General features: G+C 58.6%; 1 protein-coding gene across 5 annotated transcripts in view; it reads left to right on the top strand.

The window, feature by feature from the left end:
* The first annotated feature begins 608 nt into the window (after positions 1-608).
* Grm4 (glutamate metabotropic receptor 4) overlaps positions 609-23,286 on the top strand; it is a 103,845-nt gene continuing 81,167 nt past the window's right edge. For 4 of the 5 annotated variants that reach the window (XM_048805124.1, XM_048805125.1, XM_048805123.1 and 1 more), the window contains exons 1-2: positions 609-724; positions 9,361-10,237. In XM_048805124.1, the coding sequence (XP_048661081.1) occupies positions 9,719-10,237 (519 nt within the window). In that variant the 5' untranslated portion in view covers positions 609-724; positions 9,361-9,718. The remainder of the gene's footprint in view (positions 725-9,360; positions 10,238-23,286) is intronic. The other variant, XM_048805121.1, reaches the window with a different exon arrangement.

The raw sequence follows: 23,286 nt of genomic DNA, 5'->3' as shown, positions 1-23,286 counted from the left end.
AGCCAGCCTCGCGCGCCTTGGCTCCCATGCCAGGCACCGCGTCCGGCTCTGGTGCCCGCCCCAGCGCCGCCTTCGCCACCGGCCAGAGCCTGATAACCGCTGACCCGCAGCGGCTTAGGGCATCCCCGTAGGTCTGGGGTCTCCCCGATGTCCCGGGATTTCAGGGTCAGGCTCTCTCCGGACACTCAGGACCATCCCTCCCTGAGACCCTGAAGAACCTGAGTCTCTATGCTGCAACCTGGAGAGGGGAGCGCCCGTGTGGATCTGTGTGTGCATGTGTGTGCGCGCGTGTGCTGGGGGGAGGCCCCTGCTCAGGGGTCGGTCTTCCCCGGCGCCCGCAGGCTGGAGGCGTCCCCTTCCCGTGCGGGGGCGGGGCCGGGAGGTGGAGGACCCGACTGCGAGGGGCGCCCCCGCACCCCGGAGGTCTGAATCTGTTTGTGCTGAGATGGGGCAGCGGTGGCGGTGGCAGGGAGTCCTGAGCCCGAACGTAGGAGCGCCCCCTGCCCCTAGGCTCTGATTGACACCCTCACCCCCTCCCCGCGACTGTCAGTCCTTTTTGGAGGGGCGCCTCGGTTCTTTACCTTCTCTCCTCACCATGCCTGCTCCTGGCGAAGGGAGAAAACTGGCATTTCGGAACACAGACTGAGCTGGGTTTACCGAACTGGAAGACACAAGATTGTCAGAGTGGTGGCTGCTCCTCTGTCAGTCTGGAAGGAAGCTGGAGGTGATGGGGGAGGGCATGTTGTGTGTGTGTGTCCCCATACTAGATTTACCCCGTATATTCTGGGGTGAGAGTGGAGGTTTATGCAGGCCGGGAGGCCAGCTGGAAGCGCGTGGGTACCGAGCACTCTGGTCCCATAGAGCACTATCTGCAGTGCTCCACCTCACATCCCCAGGCCAGCCCATGTGGAGGCAAGGAACCTTTGCATGCCATCTCTCCACTGCTCAGGATGTGGCCCAGGCCTGCCCCACTTTCTCCCTGGGCTCAGGCTCTGCGTGTGCCTGGAGGAAGAGCTTCCACCAAGAGCAGAGAACTCTAGGACCTTCCTGAGGTTCGGGAAGTGCCCCTTCGGAGGAGCCTAGAGACTCCTGGGTGGGGCACCCGGGGCAGAGGTACACTGTCTGTCCTGGGCAGGCCACAGGGCCTGCAAAGAGGGTCTGGCTGCAGTGGGGAGGGGGTTGGAGCCTTTGTCCCCTCTCCCTGTCCTCCTCCCCTCACTTAGCCCTGGGATAGACGCGCCTGCTCACTTGTGAATGAGGGGACCACTGTCTTCACCTCCTCTGGCTTTCATCCTTTTAGACATAAGCTTTCCCCACCTGCCAACACCTTCGCATCTTTTAGGAACAAAACACCCCCAAAAGTTATCCCATCCCTGGAAGGAAGCCAGCAATGTTTAACTTAAAGGATGTCCTATGAATGGTGCGTTTCAGGAGAGACATATGAGCAGGGAGATGCAGCTTGCTACAGAGCTGGTCCTGAGCAGGCAGTGGGGAGGCGGGGGCCTGTCAGGAGTTGATCTGCTTCTTGGCCTTAGTGGTCTGGCTGGGGCCGCTCCTCCATCCCCCTCCCTCCTCATCCCAGAGACCCGTGTCTGGCGGTTTAGCTCTACTCTGTTGGAGGTGGGACATCTCTGGGAGAAGAGGTGGTGAGCCAGCCTGTGAGTATGCTATCTAGAAGGGTCAGGGGGCCAGGCCCACCCCTTCCTGAGCGGTCCACGACCCAGCCCCCAGGCTGTTTGACCACATGGTGCTAGCCCTGCTGCAGGGGACAGCTGGTAGGAAGAGATGGGAGCAGGACCCATGGGCTCCTGAGCTTTTAATTATAGCTAGTAGACACGTCCTCTCCCTAGACAAGCGTGGAGCAGGCAGCCCCTAATTACCACCCACCCCAAGACATCTACCCACCCTGCTGTCCTCCTCTGCTCAGCCTAGAACCCAACTTTCCAGTGGGCAGGCCCTGATGGCAGCCTGGGCAGCTGGGCCTGCCGGCTGCCGGCTGGAAGGTTATCTCACTTCTGCAGAGTGGCCGCTGCCGTGGCCGCTTGGAGAAGGCTGTGGGGGAGCTGGCATCTGGGCTGGGGCCCTGCTCGCTGGGGCTGGCGGAAGAGATGCTGGCTGGGTGGGCCCACCTGAGGCAGGAGGCTGAGAGGCAGTGGGGACTTGTCTGCTGGGCAGCGGGCCTGGGGCAGGGGAACCCCAGCTTCCTGTCACTGCCACTCAACCCTTATTTCCATGAGTGCCAACTCTGCCCTTGTTGCCTGGGACCCTCCAAAGTCCCAGGGGTTTCACTCCTTTGGCGTGGGAGGGCTTGGTCACACTCTGTGGGGCTCCTCTGTCTCCCTTTGGCCTCCATCTCTGCTGCTCTCCCTTCCTGGGCTGGTGACTCCTCATTCCCAACCAGCTTCCTTTGTCCCTGCCAGTGCAGGAGTTACAGGCTCTGGTGACTTCTGTCCCCTACTTCCCTGCCTCTCTCTCCTGGCCTGGGCCTGCAGGGAGTGGAACTTGCTTAGAGAAGTGGCCAGCTCAGCCCGCTGGCTGCCTCCTGGCCTTGCCTCCTAGCCTGTGGGCCAAGAAATGCTGTTCCAGCCTGTTCCTGTGTCTTTTGGCTCCTTGGAAAAATGAATACCACAAGGATAGTAAAAACCACCCCTTAAATTAGAGCTGATGCCTCCTGTCAAAATGTTTTATTATTAACCTCCCCATTGAGCAATCTCAAGGCTGCAGTGAGGCATAAATATATGTGTACACACGTACGTTAAATAAATTGAGGAACGCAGTGCATAATGACATTATGGGGACCCCATTCAATGAAGGTAGAGATTATCAGCAGTAATTGGGAAACGACAGCCCTAATGACAGCCTATGCCATTTGGGGCCAAGCAACATGGGTCAGGTTAAGCCACCCAGCTCCCTTGGAGAAGGCCCTGGCCACCCTGGTTGTGAGGGGGCCCTTTGATGGCAGAGTCCAGGAGCTCTCCTGGTTTGGGCCACCTGCATTGAGACCAGCAGCTCTGGGTTCCACCTGGTCCCCCATACCTGACCTCCCATAGCACCCCTCCACTCCCTGGGCTGGACCTGCTTTCTGTTTGGGGCAGGACTTCTAGTAAAAACACTGTTCTCGCTACAGGGTTATTTGAAGTTTAAATATAGAAATGGAGATTGTGACTTGACCTGGATTCTGAAGCTCTGGTGGGTGATTGATCCTCAGATGTCACTCACTGCCCCGTCTTGGTGCCTGGCTGTGGTGTGGCCCCTGGGCACTGCATTACATCCATGGCTGTGCAGGACAGTAGAGTCTGGTTGTGGGCGGGGCCAAGGCAGCGGCGCCAGGTGTCCCGGGCAGTGCTGGGCGAGTTGGGGTGGGAAGGAAGGCTGGGGGTCGACGTGGACAAGGAGGTCTGCTAGTTGGTGGAGACCTGGGCAGTATGAACGTGGGGGCCGGCCCCTGGCTCTGGGAGCAGAGGAAGGTCAGTGCTGGTGTGTTCTGTGCTGTTCTGGGGGACAAGGGCCTGTGACCTGTGCTAACCTTGCGGTGATCCAGTGCTGGAGCGGTGGGTGAGGCTCGTTCCAACTGTCCTGAGCGGCCATGCCTACACAGGTAGCTGCCCTTATGGGCCTCAGGTTTCAAGAGAGGCCCTGTCTGTCACCATGCTCCAAGCCCTCGAGGAGCCCCTTATTTCTTCATCCACTTGGTGGCCCATAAGGGCCTGCTTAGTCTTGGCTAGGTGGCATTTCTTGCCTTACCCCATCTGCAGTCCTTCCCACCGCCCTCCAGGTAGCCAGACTCCTTGTATTTCCTAGCACTGAAGCTAAGCCCACGCCCACCTCAGAGCCTTTGAACTTGCTGTTGTACCTGGAATGTATTTCTTCCAGATTTCTATCTACGAAGCCCATGCCTTGTAATTTCTGGTCAGTGTCACCTCCTCAGAGAAGCCTTCCCTGATTCTTCCCTTGTGAAGTAGCCCCTCTGGGTCGTTCCTTCTTCCACTTTATCTTCCACAGCCTGGATCCCCTGAAGAGTCCCACGCAGTGCTCCCCTGGGCCCACGGGTGTGAGTGGGCTGTGTCACCCCCAGAGCAACGGGGTCACATGGCGAGCGCTCAGCCCACATTTGAATGAAAGACCAAATGGTGGTGGAAGAAGGGGTCACATTCTACATGGGACCACACCACAGCTTTGGGAACTTGCTGTGAGGCCCGAGCTCCCTTGGTGGAGTGGAAGCACCGCGGCAGGTCCCCTGCCTTGGCCTCCGTCCTGGTGCGGCTGCAGTGGTGGCGCTGGGCAGGGACTTGACTGTCATTCATTTTGTGTTTTCTGTGTTTTGGGCCTTGAACTGGGTACAGGGAGTGCAGAGATGAGAAGGGTGCTTGTCACATGACCCTTAGTGTGTTCCCAGGTCATCAGGGTCAAAAAACAACACGGCAGGCTCTGCAGGGGCCCGAGGTGATGGGAATTGGGAAAATCAGAGCAGGCTTCCTGGAGGAGGAGGAGCCCTCAGCTGCTTTTTGAAGGGAGGGAATCACAGTTTGGGGCACGGCAGGACACTCGATTTCAAGTCGCTCTCTTCTTAGTTTCCACTGGCATTAAGCTAGGGAATTAGGTCCTCCTCCTGCCCCTCCTCCCTTCCATACGTATTTCTCTAGTGCATCTCACCCCGTGGCCAGCACAGAACCGGTCACCTCTGCGTCAGGCTCTTATCGTGGCAGAACAGGGAGGGGGGCTGCTGGAGAGGAGTCTGGGTTTTAGAGCTCAGAGGGGCTCCCAGTCCAGGTGGGGGAGACCAGTCAGCCTGTGGGGGGCGCAGGGAAGGAGGCTGGGGAGCCAGGGCCCTCTTAGAGCAGGGCTGCTCTTCAGAATGAGTCCTCGCTGGTCTGGGGGGTCAAAGGTTCCACCCCCAGCCCATCAGTCCTGAGTTTACTGCCCCAAACCCTGTCCCCAGCTCCACCACTAGAACCTGGCCCCTGTGGTGAAGAATTGTCCGGAGAAGACTCCTGTAATAAGATGGGCTACCTGGGAGGGCTGGTCATCATCACCTCCCCTCATGTCCCTTGTCCACTTCACCCTGCTGGGGATGCCAGCGTAGGCTGTGGGGGATGGCTGTGCTTCTAGGGTTGGGAGGTGCCAGCTGGTCATGCCGGTGGGGATCACACTGGGCCTGGCTTGCTGTGCAGCTGGGGTTGGCGGAAAGGCTCCAGGTGACCAGGATCTGAGCCCTGTCCATTTGGGATGAGACTGTCCAGCAAACCACACCTCTGCCCAGCCAGGGGGTGGCAAAGAGAGGCCATTGGTGAAGGAACGGGAGAGTCCTTCAGTTCCCTCTCACCGTCCCCACGAGGCGTCTGGACAGCTCAGGAGACCCAAAGCCTGCTCTGCCCACCATCTCGCAGTCCCAGAGCTTCCTGAGCCCCTGGGCAGGGCTGGGCTCTGCACAGGGAGGGTGACTAGAGGTGAAAGGTGCTGTGGGATATGGGTAAGATGGGAGGCGAGAGGACGGGGTCGGGTGCCACAGGATAAAGGAGCAAGACGCAGGGAAGGAGGTGTGGGGTGCGCTCCTGGCCACCCTGACGGCACCCGCCTGTCTCCTGTGGGAAGGCCCTCAGAAGGCCAAGTGCAGGAGACGGTGTCTCTGGCTCTGGCCCCAACCCTGAGGAGCAAGGTACAAAGCTCTTCCCTCTCTTTATTCTACTGTTTGGGTTTTGTTCTATTTCATTGGTTTTGGAAGAATAAAAAGCAGCTCAGTGAAAAATAATTGGAGGTTTAGTAAGTCTCGGTGGTTCCCTTCAGATCTGGTGTTGTTCTGTGGTCTGTGGTTCTGCCTGGCTCGGGCCTGGCTGGGGAGGGCAGAGCCTGCTCCTCAGGGCAGCAGCGATCCCCGAGGCCCCCCCCACAGGCCCTCCCTCAGGTGCCAGGGGGCCCTCAGCTGGCATGGCTGGGGACTCCCCTGCCCTGACTGTGGCCGAGGGGTAAGGGACAGCCTGCAGCTGCTTGCCAGCTCTCCCCATGTCCCCGTTCACTGAAAAGAATGTTCTGGAAAACACTGTTAGCCTGTGAGCTGCCTGTGTGGAGAGGGAAGGATGGCCTCCCTTCCCCTCTGCCCCTGGTCCCTGCTCCTTCTAGGCCCTCATCCTTCAGGGGAGGAACCAGGGAATAGAGGGGGGGAGAAAAGAAAAGTGGGGTGAGGCCCCCCTCAGCTGGGCTTGGCTCGGATCTGCAGCTGTCCTGGGGTTTCCCTGGGGAGGCCCCCACTCACTGCCCCAGGCTTGAGCTTCCCTGGCTATTTTGGATTTGGCCAGGGGGTGGGGAGAGTCTAAGGACTGGGGAAAGGACTGAAAGAAGGACCCCCTCCTGCCCCGGCCTGCTCCCCCTCCTGGGCTGGTGGAGGCAGCGGTGGGAAGGAGCACGGGGCGCCTCCCCCGCCCCTGCTCTCCTGGCTTCTTTCACTCAGGGTATTTTTACTTTCCCCTTGTTCCTGTTACATGATCAAAGGCAGGAGGGGAGGCTAAAAGAGGCAGCGGTTTGCCCGGCTCTCTGGAGGAGCTCAGAAAGGCAGGCCCAGTAGGACCGAGGGCTGGAGTGGGCCCTGCTGCGGGCAGGGGCTGGACCCAGGCCCCAGGAGGGAGGACTTGCAGGGATCTGAGGGGCTTGGGGCAGGGCCTGGGCCTCGGGGCTCTTGGTTCTGACCCTGCGGGTGTCTGCCCTTGTCCTCTCCAAGGCCTCCTGCCCGTGGGTCCCCGTGTGCACCCGCTGCTCAGCTCGGATGTGCGCAGGCCTCACAGGGAAGCCAGCACCGAGCCCCCACGAAGGATCTGGAAGCCTGAGCACGGCCCGACTGTTGAAGCGGCTGCGCGTCGGCCTCCCGGGCTGAGTCTGCCCTGCTGTGGCACACTCTGTCACCATGCCAAGATCCCTCCATTTGAAATTCATGGAAACCAATCATGAACTCACAGGGCGTCAGGGCTGGCAGGGACTGAAGGATTGGCCGGCTGGTCCAGTGCGGGGCGCTGCAGGGGTGTGGGCACCCTGCACACCCTCACATCCCCCGGTTCCCTGTCACTTGAGTGTGAGATGGGGACAAAAACACCACACGGCTCACAGGGCGGAAAAACGTAAGGAAGGCACCGAGAGTGGTGCCCGGCAGGCAACTGTGCACAGCCATTGGCTCCCTGGGCCCTGTCACCAGACAGACAGTGTCTCCTTGAGTAGACTCTCTCCTACCTGCAGCAGGAAGTCTAGTATCCTTGAACCCTGCCTGTACATAGGTTTCTTGATGATTCTACCATCATTATGACGACAGAAAATATGCCCAAGGGGAAGTATAGCCCTTAGACTGGATTTTGCTCCAATTCACCCATTTCACAGATTTTGAAACTGAGGACCAGACAGGCTGTGCCTTGCACAGTAGTAACAGACTGGAGTTGTGGAGGGGTTTCTCCAGTTTCTCTTTTCTGAATTGCCTGGTGCTGGCATTAGCAACCCAGCGCCCACCTCCTTTCACTCTGTCTAGGAAAGAGATCTCATAGACTCATCCACAAGACGGTGTGGGCTCCACCTACCTGGCCTCCCCATCCCCTGGGTTTTGGAAACATTGGCCTTCAGCCCTGGGTCACTGGTTCCTGGAGATGGTGGCATTATGAAATCATCTTTGGACTCCCTCAGAGCTCCCTGGGTGGCTGAGCTGGCTTCCACACCAGCTTTTCTTTTTCTTTTCTCTGTCTGGCGCTGGCTGGGGATTGTAGGGGAGCTCTCCAGCTGAGCCACATTCCCAGCCCCTTTTATTTTTTGTTTGGAGACAGGGCGTTGCTAAGTTGCCGAGGCCAGCCTTGAACTTGCTGTACTCCTGCCTCAGCCTCCTCAGTAGCTGGGATTACAGGCATGTGCCACTGCAAACCTGTACACATCTTGATTGGCTGGGTGACATTGGAAGAGCCATGATTTGCATTCGGGCCACTGGTTTGCCCGCAGAGTGTGGCTAGAGGGAATTAGTAGCCATACTCTTGGCTCCTGAGGAGCTCAAGTGGAGGGACCATTTCAGTGAGTGAGGTGAGGGTCTGCAGAGGCCGAAGCCCAGGAGCTGAGGCTGGCTTCTGGGATGTCACACCATGTCCCTCCTTCCTCTTGGCCCAGAACTGGAGCAGTCAGGGCCTTTGTGGGGGGGGATATTGGTGGGGCAGGGCTGGATCCAAGACCTCCACTTGGCCTTGATGGAGGTGCCATGTCTCTGGGGAAACCTCTCAATCCAAACACGAATCCTTTTTCAGCTCTCTGGGGAAACTGAGGCATAGAATGGCCAAGAGGCATCCTGGTCTGCATTTGTCCAACCCCTGGGGAAGGGGACTCGGGAGCTGGCCTCGGGAGCTGGCCTCCCAGCCAAGCCCTGACTCCCTGACTCTCTAGGTGGAGGGAAGGAGGCTGCTGGCTTTGGGCAGGGAGCCTGGGCAAGGGAAGGAACCCCCGGGGGAAATTAGCCCAAATTAGCAGTGAGAATGAGGCAGAGCTGGTGTTCTCTCCTCTACCCTTGCAGATAAATATTTAATCACAACAACAATAATAATGACGACGATCATAATAATGTGCAGTAGCTCAGGCCGTAACCTGAGCCCCACTCACAGGGAGGGGTGTGGGGAGTGGAGAAGGGTGATCCAGAAAGGAGAGACAGAGAGAGTCAGGAAGGGGTGAGGGAGCAAAAAGGAGTCGCTGGAGTTTATCCTCCGCCTGGGACAGTTGAGCCGCTGGGTGGGAACGTGCGGGTGGAGGGCCCCCCATGTCCTCATGGATCAGGAGGAAAATCCAGAACCCCACATCCCTGTTCTCCTCGGCCTTCCCCGGCCTTCAGCATGAGCTGGGCTCATCTGGGGAACCACAGCCACCCCTTGTTGCCTTCTTGGTTTCTAAGTCCCCAAAGAGTCAACAAGTCTCCGATTCCAGAGCCTGGAGCTGGGAAGCCTGGGGAGTCTCTCTGGGCCTCAGTTTCCTCATCTCTAAAATGGGTTCGGGCACAGCAAAGCTGGTTTCTTTCTTTGGCTCCTGCAGGCATGTTGAGGAAGGCCTCCTCCCCAGCCCTTCCTGGGGTTCCTAGGAAGTGTGCTGTCTGACGCCTGGGCCTCTGATGGCCGTGGGCACTGGCCCTGGGCAGTCCTCAAACGTGACCTAATTTCTGCCTCAAACTCTCCCATTTCAACCAGAGTTGAGCCGCAGCTGGGAGGAAACCCAGTAGAGGAGATTTATGGAGTCTTTGGCGATAACCTCCAGCATCTCCCTCTCCCAGGCTCCTGATGAGAGATCAGAATAGCTAATGTCTTCTCTGGACTTCTGTTTGATATTTTCTCTCTCTCTCTCTCTCTCTCTCTCTCTCTCTCTCAGGTTGGTAGGAGAGGACTGGAGCTGGTTTCTCCTTGATGCCAGGATACGCAAGCTAGGACCTCTCCACCCTTCCACAGTCATCCATGAAGATCCGGCCTGCAGGACTTGGGGATCAGAGTGTTCCTGCTGCCCCGTCGGCTCCTGCCTGCCGTCTGTGGGCCTGGACTGTGTGGGCCACTGAGCACTGCCCAGGTGACAAGGAGGAAGGCAGAGAGAGCCCCAGCATGGCTGTCCCAGCTGGCCACCCCTGGCCACCCTACTGCTGAAGCAGCCTGCCCCTGCGCACCCAGGCTGGAGGACCCGGGGCTTGTGAGGGCTAGGAGGGGCCACCGTTCATGGGTCTCTAGGTATTTCCGAGATGCCTGGAAAGAGAGGCTGGGGCTGGTGGTGGGCCCGGCTGCCCCTCTGCCTGCTCCTCAGCCTTTACGGCCCCTGGGTGCCTTCCTCCCTGGGGAAGCCCAAAGGCCACCCCCACATGAACTCCATCCGCATAGACGGGGACATCACCCTGGGAGGCCTGTTCCCAGTGCATGGCCGGGGCTCGGAGGGCAAGGCCTGTGGAGAACTCAAGAAGGAGAAGGGCATCCACCGGCTGGAGGCCATGCTCTTTGCCCTGGATCGCATCAACAATGACCCGGACCTGCTGCCCAACATCACGCTGGGCGCCCGCATTCTGGACACCTGCTCGAGGGACACCCATGCCCTGGAGCAGTCACTGACCTTTGTGCAGGCGCTCATCGAGAAGGACGGCACGGAGGTCCGCTGTGGCAGCGGTGGCCCGCCCATCATCACCAAGCCCGAGCGCGTGGTGGGTGTCATCGGTGCTTCAGGGAGCTCGGTCTCCATCATGGTGGCCAACATCCTGCGCCTCTTTAAGGTTAGTGCCCGGGGTGGGGCCTGGAGGTGTGCTTCCGCCAACTGCCCTAGTCCCCCAAGGCCAGGAGGGGGACCTAGCCAGCCCGTGTCTCTCCTCTCCTCTTCCCTTCCTGCCTCCTCGGGAGTCTCACCTGGAGCCTGTCTGAGGGCGGGGGTCAGTCCTCTGGCCTCAGTGTGTTGTCCTGTTCCGTGATCAGAGCGTGGGCACAGCCGCGAGGGCCACGCGGAGGGACCCGGCTCGCCGGCGCTGACCATGGTGCTGACCATGGTGCTGACCATGGTGCTGAAGCAGCGGCCAATGGCAGCCCCAGGCGGGACTCCATGCCTCCCCGGGGAACTTGGAACCAGGAGGGTAATACAGAAGAAAGGAGGAGATGGGCAGACAGACAGATGAAAAGACAGACACGTGGGGAGAAGGACGGGCAGGCGGATGAAAAGAGAGCGGAAGTGGAAACGCTGGAGATTTGCAGGGAGGAAAAAGCAAGACTTTTGTTTTGACATTGTTTTCAAATAATTGCAATTCCCAGGGAAGGGATGTTTTCTTCTGGGTAGTTGAGGAAGCCCCTGGTGGCCTCCCTCCCGGCCCGTGATTATGTTGGAAACCGCGTCCTGGTTTTCTGGAAGGGTGTGGGGCAGCTGAGCCTGCAGAGCCTGCAGAGGAGGCCGCGGGCGCCGGGAGCTGCGTCTCCATTTCTGGGCCCTGGGCCCTGCACTGAGCCCCCCCCCCCACCCCTTCCAGGGCCTTCCTTCTGCCCTTCCTCCGAACACACCTTTCTCCCTCTCCTTCTGGAACCCCGCCCTGCCCCCTCCGTGCCGCCTCCCTTCCTCTCTTCCCGGGGCAAGAGCTGCTGATTTGCAATTCAATTGGAGCCAAGTGCTTCGCTAAGCTGCTAAAACAACTGAAAGCTACCGGGGCGAGGGAAAAACATTACAAGCATTTTACCAATAATTATGTGCCCGCTTCTCTCCCTCAGCCTGCCTCGTTTGCTCTGCATGTTGGTGTCGGTGTGAGTGTGGAGGGGGAGAGGCTGGGGGGGAGGGGGAAGGGAGGGGAAGCCGCCGGGTCCCTCCCTCAGGCGGCTGTCAGATCTTGGCCTCTGCAGTTGGCCCTTCCTCTCCCCTGTCTCCAGAGTTGGCAGAGAACTGGGAGAAGCTGCCTGGCACCGTGCAGGGTGGGAAGAGCTAAGGCTGGGTCCCTGTCACCCAGACCCTTTCTGGAACCCTCTGACCTAACTCCCAGGATGCATCAGTACCTGGGGGCATCTCAGGGTGTGATGAATGGAAAGGAGGGTCTGCACTGGAGGTCAGGGTAGGGGCTGGGGGGAGGTGGTGGCAGGGCTGGGGATGGGGTGCCCGTCAGGGGAGTAGGAGCTGGCTTGAGTTGTCCTGTCACCAGCTCTGGCTGGGGAAGGAGTTAGCCATAGGCCAGCCCCCCTGTCACACAGCCATCAGCAGTGTCCCCGCGGAGCCATGTGGTCCTCAAGTACGGTCCTTTTTCCTGGACTGTTGGTTTTATTTGATGATCTGGATGAAAACATGATTTTAATTTTAAAACAAATGGATGCATTATGAACAATGCCAAATTTGCATGTGGTTCAAAGAGGAAGCAGGGGATTGGAAGCAATTCTGTCCCCACAGTGGGCAATTTGAACAGTCCCTGAGGACTGTGTTGCCCCAGGTGATCTCTTAGGATTCCTCGGGGGACAGTTTGGGAATGGGTAGCTGGACCATTCCTGGGGTGGACGCAGGGGCAGGAGGGCCGGGGCCTGGTGATGCTGGGCTGGCACTTCAGCTGCCTCACCCCGGCCTGGGGAGGGGAGGTGGCCTGGGGCATCCAGCAGAGGGGTCAAGGCCTAGGCCCCTGTCTGCCTGTCAGGCACAGACCCCAGCCTCTAAGAGGCCACGATGCTAGGGGCTGCTGGGGGGTCCTTATTTGATCTTTATATTAAATACCTTTTTCGACTCTGAGTCTTGCAGAAAGATGGTAAAGCACCTGGGCCCAGCGCTTAGAGCCATGACATCAGTGAAGGTCCCTCCCCTCTTCCAGAGGGTGGCCAGACTCTCATGAGCTGAGAGGTCAGGTCACTTGATACCTGCAAAAGCTCAAAAAATGGTCCCTCTCAGTGTGAGGCTTTAGAGCGTGCTCCTGGGAACACAGCTGTTTTGGGACAGGTGCTCAGGACCCCAGACAGGCAGTGACTGTGATTCTGTGCCATCCTCTCCCCATGGCAAGGTGGGGTGGGGGAAGGGCCGGAGTCCCATGGTGTTTGACCAGCCCAGGGCTCCCGGGGCTCCTTGTCCTGTGTCCATCTGGTCAGGTATGAAGGTGGCCTGGCTCCATTTGGCCTGTGCTTCCTCAGGTCACAGGGAAGGAGTGGGTTGGGGCAGGGGACCCAGCCCCCAGCTGTACAGAGTGAGATGGGACTAGAGGTAGAGGTGTGGGGGGGAAAGGATTGGGCAGTGGGGGTCTGCTGGGAGGGGGAGGCAGGGCAGAGGGAGCCCGAGGAGCCAGCCGGCTGTGGTCTGCATTCCCTGGGTCCCTGGGTCCCTTTTAACAGACTTAATGTTCCAGGCTGGCGACAAGAGTCCTCCTCAATAATTAAACTGGTAGAACGAGAGGCTGGGTGAGAATCGTGAAAGCCACTCACAGAGGCCCAGAGGTTGAACTCTGCAGAGGGAGGGCCCTGGGGGGGCAGTGGGGTCTGCTCCAGGTGGTCCTGCCCCAACCCCTGCTGCCCTGGGCAGGAGGAGGCCCTGCTGGAGCTTGGCCGGAGCTGTGACTGCGGCTTTGGGTTTCCAGTGCCCGGCCCCAAGGGGAGGTCTGGGTGGGGCATAGGGGTGATTCCCTGCTGGAGAATGTTCAGGGGGTGCAGTCGGGGCCCAGATGTGAGCAGAACTGCAAGCGCCAGAGCTGGACGGGGCCACCTCCCTGTTGTACAGATGTGGGGACTGGGCCCTGATGAAGTGACAGGGCAGGGCTGCATCCAGTCCCCTGCTCCCAGGCCCGGCTCTTTGCAGACAGCCTGTGGAAATAAGCTGAGTTAGAAGTGAGGCTGGAACCCAGGCTCTCTTTGGGGACCTGAAGGCTTGACTCTGGAGACCATATTCTGATAGTTGACATCCCCGACCTCACTGCCCCTGCCTCCTTCCTTCATCCTCATTTGGGCCCCTTCTCCCAGGACAGGGAGTAGTGACGGGTGTGAAAAATATCTTGCTGCTGGGGGGTGGTGTGGTGGTGCCTGTCTGTCATCTCACCGGCTCAGGAGGCTGAGGCAGGAGGATTGCAAATTAGAGGTCAGCCTCAGCAACTTATTGAGATTATGAGCAATTTAGTGAGACCCTGTCTCAAAATAAAAAAAATAAAAAGGGCTGGGGATGTGGCTCAGTAGTTAAGCCCAGCTGGGTTCAATCTCCAGTACAAAAAAAAAAAAAAAATTAAACCAGAGGATGTGGCCTTTGTGATGCCATGTTTGGGGGACAGCCCAGGTTCTGGAGCCAATCAGATCTGAACTTGAATCCCTGCTCCATCTGAGTTAACTCACCTCTGCTTATCATATCAGTCATGGACACCATAGTATGAATGAGCCAATAGGCTCTTTCCCTGATAATAGCCATTATTCCAAGGTGAAGGAACAGAGTGCAGACCCCTCAAAGAAGCACTTTCCAAACTCTGGACCTGGAAGAGCTCAGAATCCAGAAATCATTTTAGCCTCTCTTCCGTCTTGCGTCTTACTGTGGAGAAAACAGGCTCCACAGCAGGCGGAGGATTTGGGCTGGGGGCTGGCCACCTGACCCACCTTCCTCTGCCTCCTTCCTCATTTGTAAGGTGGGACTCGAATCCGTGCAACCTCACAGGCCGGGTGGGACGAAAGTCAGGTCTGAGTGCATGGTGTCTGGCACACAGTCAGCCCACGGGAAATGTCACGGCGCAGCTTGTAGCGGGGCCTGAAGTCAACGTCCGCGTGCGAACCTCCATTGATGCAGAAGAGGATGCGGCCAGCGGGCAGTGACAGACGGTGACCTTTGAGGCTGATCCTGGAGAGTCCCTGCCATCTGCTGGGCCTCTTGTGTCTTCCTGCCACGGGCTCTGCACTCGGGGCGACGGGACTCAGCGCCAGCTCTGCATTTGGCTAATGAGTTTCTTTGCTGGCGCACAGTGGGGCCGGGAGGGGCGAGGAGGCAGCCCGGCCCCGGGGGCTCCCTCAGTGCACACGGGGCTGGCCGGTGGCTCTTCCGGAGCAGGGACTGATGTCCCAGCCCTCAGTGCCGGGCCCCAGGCTCCGGGGGAAGTTTCTGTGGCTTAGATGACAGCCTTTCTATTGAGGACATGGCTCGTGGGCCTCCGTGTATTTCACGGCCCAACTGGGGGGACGCCGAGAGTCCACCCAACCCTCCCGCAGCCCGGGCATCTCCCTTGGAGACAGCTGGCCTCGACCCCCACCTTCCCCCTGGCCAGCACAGGCCGCAGGCTCAGCTTTTGGAATTCGGAGCTCAGATCTCATCGTGGACAGGGCTACATCTCCCGCCTCCCTCCCAGACTCTTACCTGGAACCTCCTCCCTCCTCTCCCCGCTCCACATGGCTTCCCCTCGGCCAAAGCTCTGCTCAGGAGCTGGAAGGATCTTTCTAAAACCCAAAGGAAATCTGCCTTGTAAGGACTTCCTAGCAGATTAAAATGCAAACTCCTGCCTGGTCCCCCTGTGCCCCCCTGTGCCCCCCTGTGCCGCCTGCCTGATGGCCTGGCCTGGCCGGACCTTTGTCTCTCCAGGCCCCACACCTGTCATACCAGCCTCCTTATGTTCCTTGAGGCCGTGCTGTTTTTCAGCCCCAGGGTCTTTGCACCTGCTATCTTCTCTGTCTGGAATCTTCTCTCCCTCTACTGTTTGAAGGAGGATCTTTCTCATGCAGCCTTAAGCTTAAAGGCCTCTCTTCAGAGTCCCGCCCCCCCCAGCCCCTAGTTATTCCATCTCCCTATTCTCTTCCTTCAGGGCCTTCATCACAATTTGCATTCATGTACATATTTGTTCCTTTTTGTTTGTCCTTGGCTTCTCTTCCAGACCCAGGTTAGGGAAGGGCTGCCCAGGAGCCAGATCCGTGGCCTGCAGTCTGTTTCTGTACGGTCCACGTGCTGAGGAAGCTCTGTATGTTTCACTTTGCTGTTTATTTAGTGGTGCTGGGGATGGAACCCAGGGCTTCACCTGTGGCTGGATGTGGCTCCATCACTGAGCCACGTGCCCAGCTCTATTTTATTTTTATTTTTTATTTTGAGAGAAGGTCTTGCTAAATTGCTGAGGCCAGTCTCAAACTTGCAGTCCTCCTGCCTCAGCCTCCTGAGTGCCTGGGATTAGAGGTGTGCACACCTGGTTCTTTCTATTTTAAACGGTTGGAAAAAAATCAGAATACAATGTCATGACATGAGAAAGTTACATGCAATTAAACTTTCAGGGTGTTTAAATAAAGTTTTAGGGGAACACAGCGATGCTCATCTGGGGGAGCTTCGGCGGCAGCCTTGAGTAGCGGCCTGCTGAACTCGGCTCCACCTCAAGGACACCCTGCGGGCACCAGGCCTCAATGGGACTTAGACAGTGTTCCTCTGGAGGGACTCGCGGAGGGACAGGGAATGCAGGGAGGTGTCTTCAGCTCCCAGGTTTCAGCAAGAGCAGGGCACCTGGGGTCTTGGGGGCTGTGTGAGTGCCGCCTGATCTGGGGTGCATGTAGTTAGGGCCACCTTACCACAAGGTCAAGCCAGTGTCCCCTCTGGAGGCCCCAGAGTCACCTGGATGTGTTTTCTTCATGAAAATCCCTTCCCAGCCACCCCCAGAGGCAGATGTACGTTTATTATCTCCATTTTCCAGGACTGACAACTGAGGCACAGAGAAGCTAAGCATTGTGCCCAAGGTCACACAGCTAGGAAGTGGTGGAGCTTGGACATGGATCCAGCCTGTCCGGCCCTGATCTACCCTTCTCTTCCACTGTTCTGTCTTTTGATCACCATATAGGCTTGCTCCAACGTTTACTCTGTGTGGCCTGAACCTCAGTTTACTCACCTGTGAAATGGGCATGAGGATACTCACCCAGCAGAAATGGTAGCACGTGCAAAGCCCTTAGCTTGGGGTTTGTTGGTGCTGGAACGTATTTGGGTAGACACCAAGATGGGATCTGTTGGGAGAGGGACAGCCAGAGCCTGCAGCTATGGGGCCTCTAGACTCAGCCCCACTGGCCCCCTGACAAGGCCTCACCGCCCCAAGGCCCCCGAGGCTCCACCCCCTCCTGTCTGCTGTGCTCCCAGCGGGACTCCTGCCCCCTCCACCCCAAACCTCACGGGGGAGGAGGGGCTTCCGAGGTCCACGGACCCTTCTTGCTGCAGGGGCTGCTGTGGGAGGAGGGCTCTTGTGACCTTGGACAAGTCACTGGCCTTCTCAGGACCGCGATGTCCTTGTCTGTAAAACAGGGCCATCTGTGGCTCCTACCCCATGCGGGAGGCATTGTGAGGACTGAACCAGGGCACACAGTAGGACTTCGTGGTGTTGGTCCTCCTCTCCTGCTGACAGAGCACCCAGGGGCTTCCTGGGACGCAGGTGACAAGGGCAAGAGTTGGGTGATGGGGAAGGGGCAGGTTGCTGGCCTAAGAGATGATTCTGGTGCGTGTCCCTGAGTCCCCTTGTATAGGGACCTGCCAATTTGGGCCCTCTAGCCTTTGTACTATGGGTGACCCTGCTGTGTGTGGGGTCTCTGGCTCCCCCGGGGTGAAGGCTCCAGGTCCCCTTGCCAGTGAAGCCTCCTTTGTAGCCTGGGGACCTTCATTCAGGGCCCGGCTCTGCTGCTGACTTGCTGTGTGACCTTGGTAAGGTGGCTGCTGTCTCTGGACTAGTGGGCTCGGACCCACTCCTTACTCTCTCATGCCTGTGCTTTCCTGAGCCTACCCTGGGCCTTCACCTGGCCGTGGCCCTCGGGAGTGGAGGGCCCTTCCTGCCGTCAGGTGGCGGAGCCCGACTCCTCCTTCGAGGCCCCGTTCAGGATCCAGCAAGACTCTGCTGACCCTCCAGGGGCATGTGGGGCCACTCACACCCTCCGCGGCCTTTGAGCATGCCCAGGGAGGAGTTGGCTGGACCTCTCTTGGTCCTCCCCCCGGTCCCTGATGCCCAGAGACAGACAGGCAGGCAGGCAAAGCGGGGAGCCAGCGACCTTGGGGGCCCCAGGTCTGTGGGTGCAGGCCAGGCCTCCCCCTCCTGCCTCCCTCTAGTGACCTGCGTGCCCTTCATTTCCCCCAACTCACTGCACTAGCATTTTGATGACCAGACGTGGGGGAGGAGGAGAGAGGCCGATGCCACTTTGGGTTCCAACTGACCTTCCCGCTTGGGCCCGGGTGAGGAGGGCAGGCGGGGCCTGCACCCCAGTTCCAGGGGGACCTGCAGCCCGGAGCCACGTTGGAGGAGGAGGAGGAGGAGGAGGAGGTGCCTTTAGTTGCCCCTGTTCTTCCGTGTCCCTCTGTCCCCAGCCCCCCCATCTGTCTGCCTCTGTGGCCTCCCCCGTCCTCTTCCTCCCTTGGTCCCCTCTTTGTCTGCCTCTGGCTTTCTCGGGGTGGCATGGCACGGCCTCTTTGCTAGAAGACTGTGGTTAAGGGCCTGACACCCTTGGTGTACCCTCGGGCCGCCCACCTGCGTGTCCACTTGCCTTGTCCCTTGACTGTGGCCTTGGCATGGCAGTAGCACCCCCCGGACACTCAGAACCTCCTCCTGAGCAGGGTGTCCCCTCTCCTGTGGCCTCCAGAGCCCCTGACCTAGGGGGTCCCAGCACAGCTCTGAGCTTTTCTTGACTGGCCGGGGGTCATGAGGTCGGCTCTGAATACTTCCAGGGACGTGGCGGGGGTGGTCAGGCTGTTCGCAAGGGTGTGAACTTGCTGCAAACAGGGAAATCGAGATTCTGGGTTTGGCCTGACTGTGAGACCTTGGGCAGCTCGCTCGCCCTCTCTGAACCCGGTTTCCGGTCTGTAAAGTGGGCAGGTGAGATGTTAGTGGAACCAGCACAGGGCAGCGTGCAGCGGGCACTCAGGAAACCGTGGCCGTGGAAGGTGTCTTCGTGATGAGGGGGCTGCACTCTCACCCTGTCCCCTCCTTAGGTTCCCTTGTTCCTGGACCTCAGTCCTCTCTAGGCCTCTGGTCACCTTCCAGGTCCCAGGGTGACCCAGGACCAGCCATGCTCTGCTCGGCCTGCCCCTGGCCCAGCGAGGGTAGAGCAGGCCTCGTGGAGGCCACTGCCTGCTGGGTCGCTGTCCCCAAGGGCCAGCAGGGGATTTCAAACAGCCTGGCTGAGGTCCCTGGAGGGGTCAGCACTCACCTGGGCAGAGTGGAGAGGGGCCTGATGGGTCCTCTGGTGTCTCCTGACCGAGTGTGGACAGAGCTCTCTCCTGGTCCTGTCCCTGGGGCTGTGGTGTAGGGGCAGCTGGAACTTCTGCTGGGGCCTCCAGAGCTGGTGTCCACGCCGCCCCCCAGCTCAGGTCTGGAAGCTCGCAGGAGTCAGGGGGGTCCCCCGCCAGAGCAGCGCTTTACCCCAAGGGAGGATCCCAGGAGGGGGACGAGCCAGGTCTGGGCGGGGGTGTGGGTGGGAGGGGGGCCTCACAGGGAGTGGACTGTGCCCAGCTGTCCAGGCCGCCCTTTTGTTCTGTTGAAACGGGGTGGCATCGCCAAGGTGAGCCTCACGCCAGGGACTCCTCACTGCCACAAGGCACGCGTGTGGTGTTTGTATTTTTTTACTTCTTTTTTTCTTTGGAACTGGGGGTTGAACTGGGGGGCACTCACCCACTGGGCCACATCGCCAGCCCTATTTTGTATTTAATTTAGAGACGGGGTCTCCCTGAGTTGTTCAGTGCCTCGCCATTGCTGAGGCTGGCTTTGAACTCGTGATCCTCCTGCCTCAGCCTCCTGAGTTGTTGGCCTGGAGAGGACTGAGGTCCAGGAACAAGGGAACAAAAGGAGGGGATGGGGTTACAGGTGTGTGCCACTGTAACTGGCAAAGCTTGTGTTCATTTTAAGAAAGAAAACTTTGTAAGTCTATTGGAAGGCCCCTGGGTGTGTCGCCTCATCCCTCTCCTTTCTCTTCCTTGAAGCAACTGTTGCCTTGTCTTGGATGTGTACAATTCAAAAAAAATTCATCAATAATACTTAGTTCAGGTTTGCATGTTTTGAGCTTGATAGAAGGGTGCACATCACGTGCTTTCTGCTTGCTTCTTTTCCCTCAGGCCTGTTGCTCGCTGGTTTGCTTTGTTCCTTTTCTTGGCTGCATAGTGCTCTGCCGTGGGACTCTGCCCCTGTGCATTTACTCCTCCATTCTCCTGTGGTCACCCAGTTGTTCCCAAGGATCTTTCTGGTGTCACAGATGTCTTTGCCCATATTCCCTTGAGCAGGGGGAAGAGCTCCTTGCTGGTCACGCCCAGGAGTGGGATTGTAGGCTCCTGGGGGTAAAACCTCTCCCCGGGGGCTGCCAACTCACCCTCTGTCTTAGAGACCCGCCCCCTGTTGGAGTCCCCCTGGGCCCTGTTCAGGGGTTTCCCAGGTTCTGGGCCTGCACCGCCCTCTGGGGGGACTCTCTGGGGCCGAGTCTTGCATCAAGCTCCCTGGGGGTTCTTATATTGGCATTTAGTGGCAGAGAGTCCCGCCCCTGCCTGGGCGCTATGGAGAGCCCCTCCCGGCTCATCTTTCCCTTGGGCTGGGACTTTGGAAGGCGCTGGTCTCTGTGAGGTGGGGCTGGGGTGCAGGGAAGGCTTCCTGTGGGACACTCGAGGGCCACATTAGCTAGGCTGAGGGGAGCTGGCAGCCGTGGAGGGCATTTCAGGGGAGGGGACAGTGAGTCCAAGGCCTGGTGGCAGAGAGCATGATTGGCTTGTGAGTAGGCTCTGGGAGGCTGCCGGGGCTCAGGGGTGCTGTGGCCAAGAGGGTGACAGGCGGTTGCTGGGGACATGACAGGCATCTACTTCCCTGCAGTGGTGGCTCCTGACAGTGAGGCCTGGGGCTGCTGCTGTTGGGGGTGGCTGTTGGGGGTGGCTGGGGCGTCTGGAGCAGGGAATGTTAAGTGCCTTCTAAGTACTTTGATTATCTTAATTGCTTAAGTGGTTTCCTAAGACGGTCCTAAGGATCCTGGGGACACAGACACAAAATCAATTAGGAAAGTTCAACAACCTGACAAGAGGAGAGAGGCCCTCTCACCTGCTCCACCCCGCCCTGCCCCGCCCGCCTGGCCTGTCACCTGGGCTTTGCAGCCTGCTGTCGGTCAGCTTCTCTCTCCAGCACTGAGGCCTGGCGGGAGGGAGAGGGTGTGGGGGACTGGGAGGGTCATCTCCTTTGAAGAAGCAGCTCTCCTGAAAGAAGGGGTCTTTAGGCAGCAGCCCTGGGGGTCTGAGTGTCCCCAGGCCTGGCAGTCTTTCAAATTACAGTGTCATCGGAGCACCCATGGCCTGGTGTCCCCAACGCCAGAGGACTTGGCCCAGCCGCGGGGGCCCTTCTCAGGCCTGCGCACAGGGTGGAGCCTGAGTGGCCCCTTTATTGAGGTCTTCGAGCGCCAGGGCAGGAGGAGGCCAGGGGCATGTTTACGTCCTCTCTGGCAGCTAGCAGCTGGCTTGGTGACCTTGCAGCACTCCTGGGGACAGTGTCACAGCAGGAGGCCTTTCCCTTTGACTGGCTACATCACACTCCCTGGTCCCTTAATGGACCCAGGTGGTTTCCAGTCTTTTGCTTTTACAGGAAAGCCTCGTGGGCGACTCTGCCTTGGCCACCAAGCACAGCTCTGGGGTGGCCCTGACCTGGCGCGGGGTCACAGTGCAGTTGTGCTTGTCATTTCTGCAGATGTGGCCACCTTGCTGTCCCATCAATGAGGGCTGAGGGCTGGGCTTGCTGGTGTCCTGCAGCCGGGCCACCGCCTCGGCTGCCAGCCAGGCAGGGGGACCTGGCCCGGGTCAGTCTGTGGTAGGTCCTGACCTAGTCTCTGTGTGGTGGCCTTGTGTAGCTTGTCTGGAGTGGAATTGCCTATTTCTTTTGTGAATTCCCACAATACCTAGAGGGAAGAGGTTTTTAAAAAATTAGCAGAGAGGTGTCAATGTGTGAAAAACCATCTCTGCTCCAAACCCAGGCTGGGTGGGGACACCAGGTGGCAGGCACCTGACCCCCAGGAGCATCTCCCTGCTGACCAGGGAGCAGATGGCCTGGGTTTGCTTTTGTTTGTACTGTCGTGTTCCTTTGGTAAATGTTTACTGAGAATCCTCTCCCAGGCCTCCTCCTTTGCTGTAGAACAAGGAGGTAGTATTTTCCCTAGTTTTAGGTTTATTTTTTTCTGGTGCTGGGGATGGAACCCAGGGTCACTTTACCACTGAGCTACACCCCCAGCCCTTTTGATTTTTATTTTGAGGCAGAGTCTCCCTGAGTTGCCCAATATGACCTTGAACTTGTCCTCCTCCTACCTCAGGCTCCCAGGTCACTAGGATGACAGGTGTGCCTCACCGTGCCCAGTCCAGGTTATAAGTGTATTTTATGTGCACCTTGGGGTCCAGTGCCTGAGTGTGGCCCATGGTGTTTTGGACTCTCAGAGGTCTGCTGCAGGTGGCTCCTGGGCATCTCTTAGAAACTGTGGTGGGGACATCAGGCCTGGCAGAGAATGTTAAGAGGAAACTCAGGTTTGATTCCAACAGTTCACAATTTGTAATCTTGCGGTCACTTTTTGGTCATTCCATAGGATCTACAAAGTAGTCAGTACAGCTGCCCTATTTTTCTTTTTTTTTGTAGTTGTAGATGGACAGCCTGCCTTAATGTTATTTGTTTATTTTTCTGTGGTGCTGAGGATGGAACCCAGGGCCTCACACATGCCAGGCAAGCGCTGTGCCGCTGAGCCCCAGCCCCAGCCCTGGCCGCCCTATTTTATAGATGAGGAAATAGAGAAGTCAATGTGTTGGGGACCACCCAGAACCACAGGTGGTCTCAGAATCAGGGTCCCAGCCCCCCACCCCAGAGCTCTGCCCCTACCTGTACCTGAAAGTCACAAACAGGTCCCTCGGAACACAGACAGTCAGCTTTGGGTCCCTATGTGTGAGCGTGGCCCCATGTCCCCGGACTCCTTCCTGGTGTGGTTGTAAAAGCCAATATGTCTGTGGCAGACTTGGAAGTAAACAGAAACCCATAAAGAAGCGAGTAAAAATGGCTCAATTACCCCGCTCTCCAGGGTGATAACCTTGATGTGTTCGCGTCCCTCCTTTTAGCCCTTCTGTATAATTTAGCAAGTTGAGATGGCATCCTCTCCGGTTCGCAGCCAGTGTCTGCACCGGGCTCTCGTGCTGAGCATCTCCAGTACCCTCAAGCCGTCCCTGGAACGTGGTGTTGAGTGGCTACGTTGTCACCCAGGGGCTGTGGCATCTCTGATATGCCAGGGCCCACGGAGGCTGGTTGGATGTGGGTCTGGGGGCTGCTTTCTCACAGTGGCCTCTCCACCAGGGGACATGCCAGTGCTGCCTGGGGGCCCGGTGGTGGGGCAGGAGGAGGGAGGGCCCTGCTGACTGGAGCAGCTCCTGAGGGGGCGACAGGTGCTCAGGTGAGCTCCGGGGGGGGGGGGCGGCCACGGCAGGTGGCGCCTAGGAGGAGAGCCTGGCGTCCTGGGCGATGCCATGGACGTGGGACGGGGGCCTGGAGAGACATGCCCAGCTGAATTGCTGACTTGGAGGCTGGGGACCATGGTGTCACTTATGCCTGCTCAGGATGAAAGCCTCCAAAACTCTGGAAATTAAGTGCAAGGTTGTTAATGGAGCATGTTGGCTGAGGGAGGTGGCGGGCAGGGGACCAGGCGGGCAGGGGACCAGGTGGGCAGGGGACCCAGCTGGCAGGGAGGGTGGTGACCTCCCAGGCTCCTCATGGTGGACAGGTGGCATGCGTGGCGGGGGCCGGGGAGAAGGTGGGAAGGCCCTGGGGCTCCCGGCTGGCATTGCTTGGAAGCCCTTTAGGGCCTGGCCCAGCTTGGCTTGTCACCTCGTCTCCATTCTCCCCTGGGGTCCTGCTCCAGGTCCCTGGGCTCCCGG

This window comes from Marmota marmota, unplaced genomic scaffold (genome assembly GCF_001458135.2).
Source record: "Marmota marmota marmota unplaced genomic scaffold, marMar, whole genome shotgun sequence".
NCBI lineage: Eukaryota > Metazoa > Chordata > Mammalia > Rodentia > Sciuridae > Marmota > Marmota marmota.
Note: the sequence above shows the minus strand (reverse complement) of the source record. Positions and strands in the feature narration are given on the sequence as shown.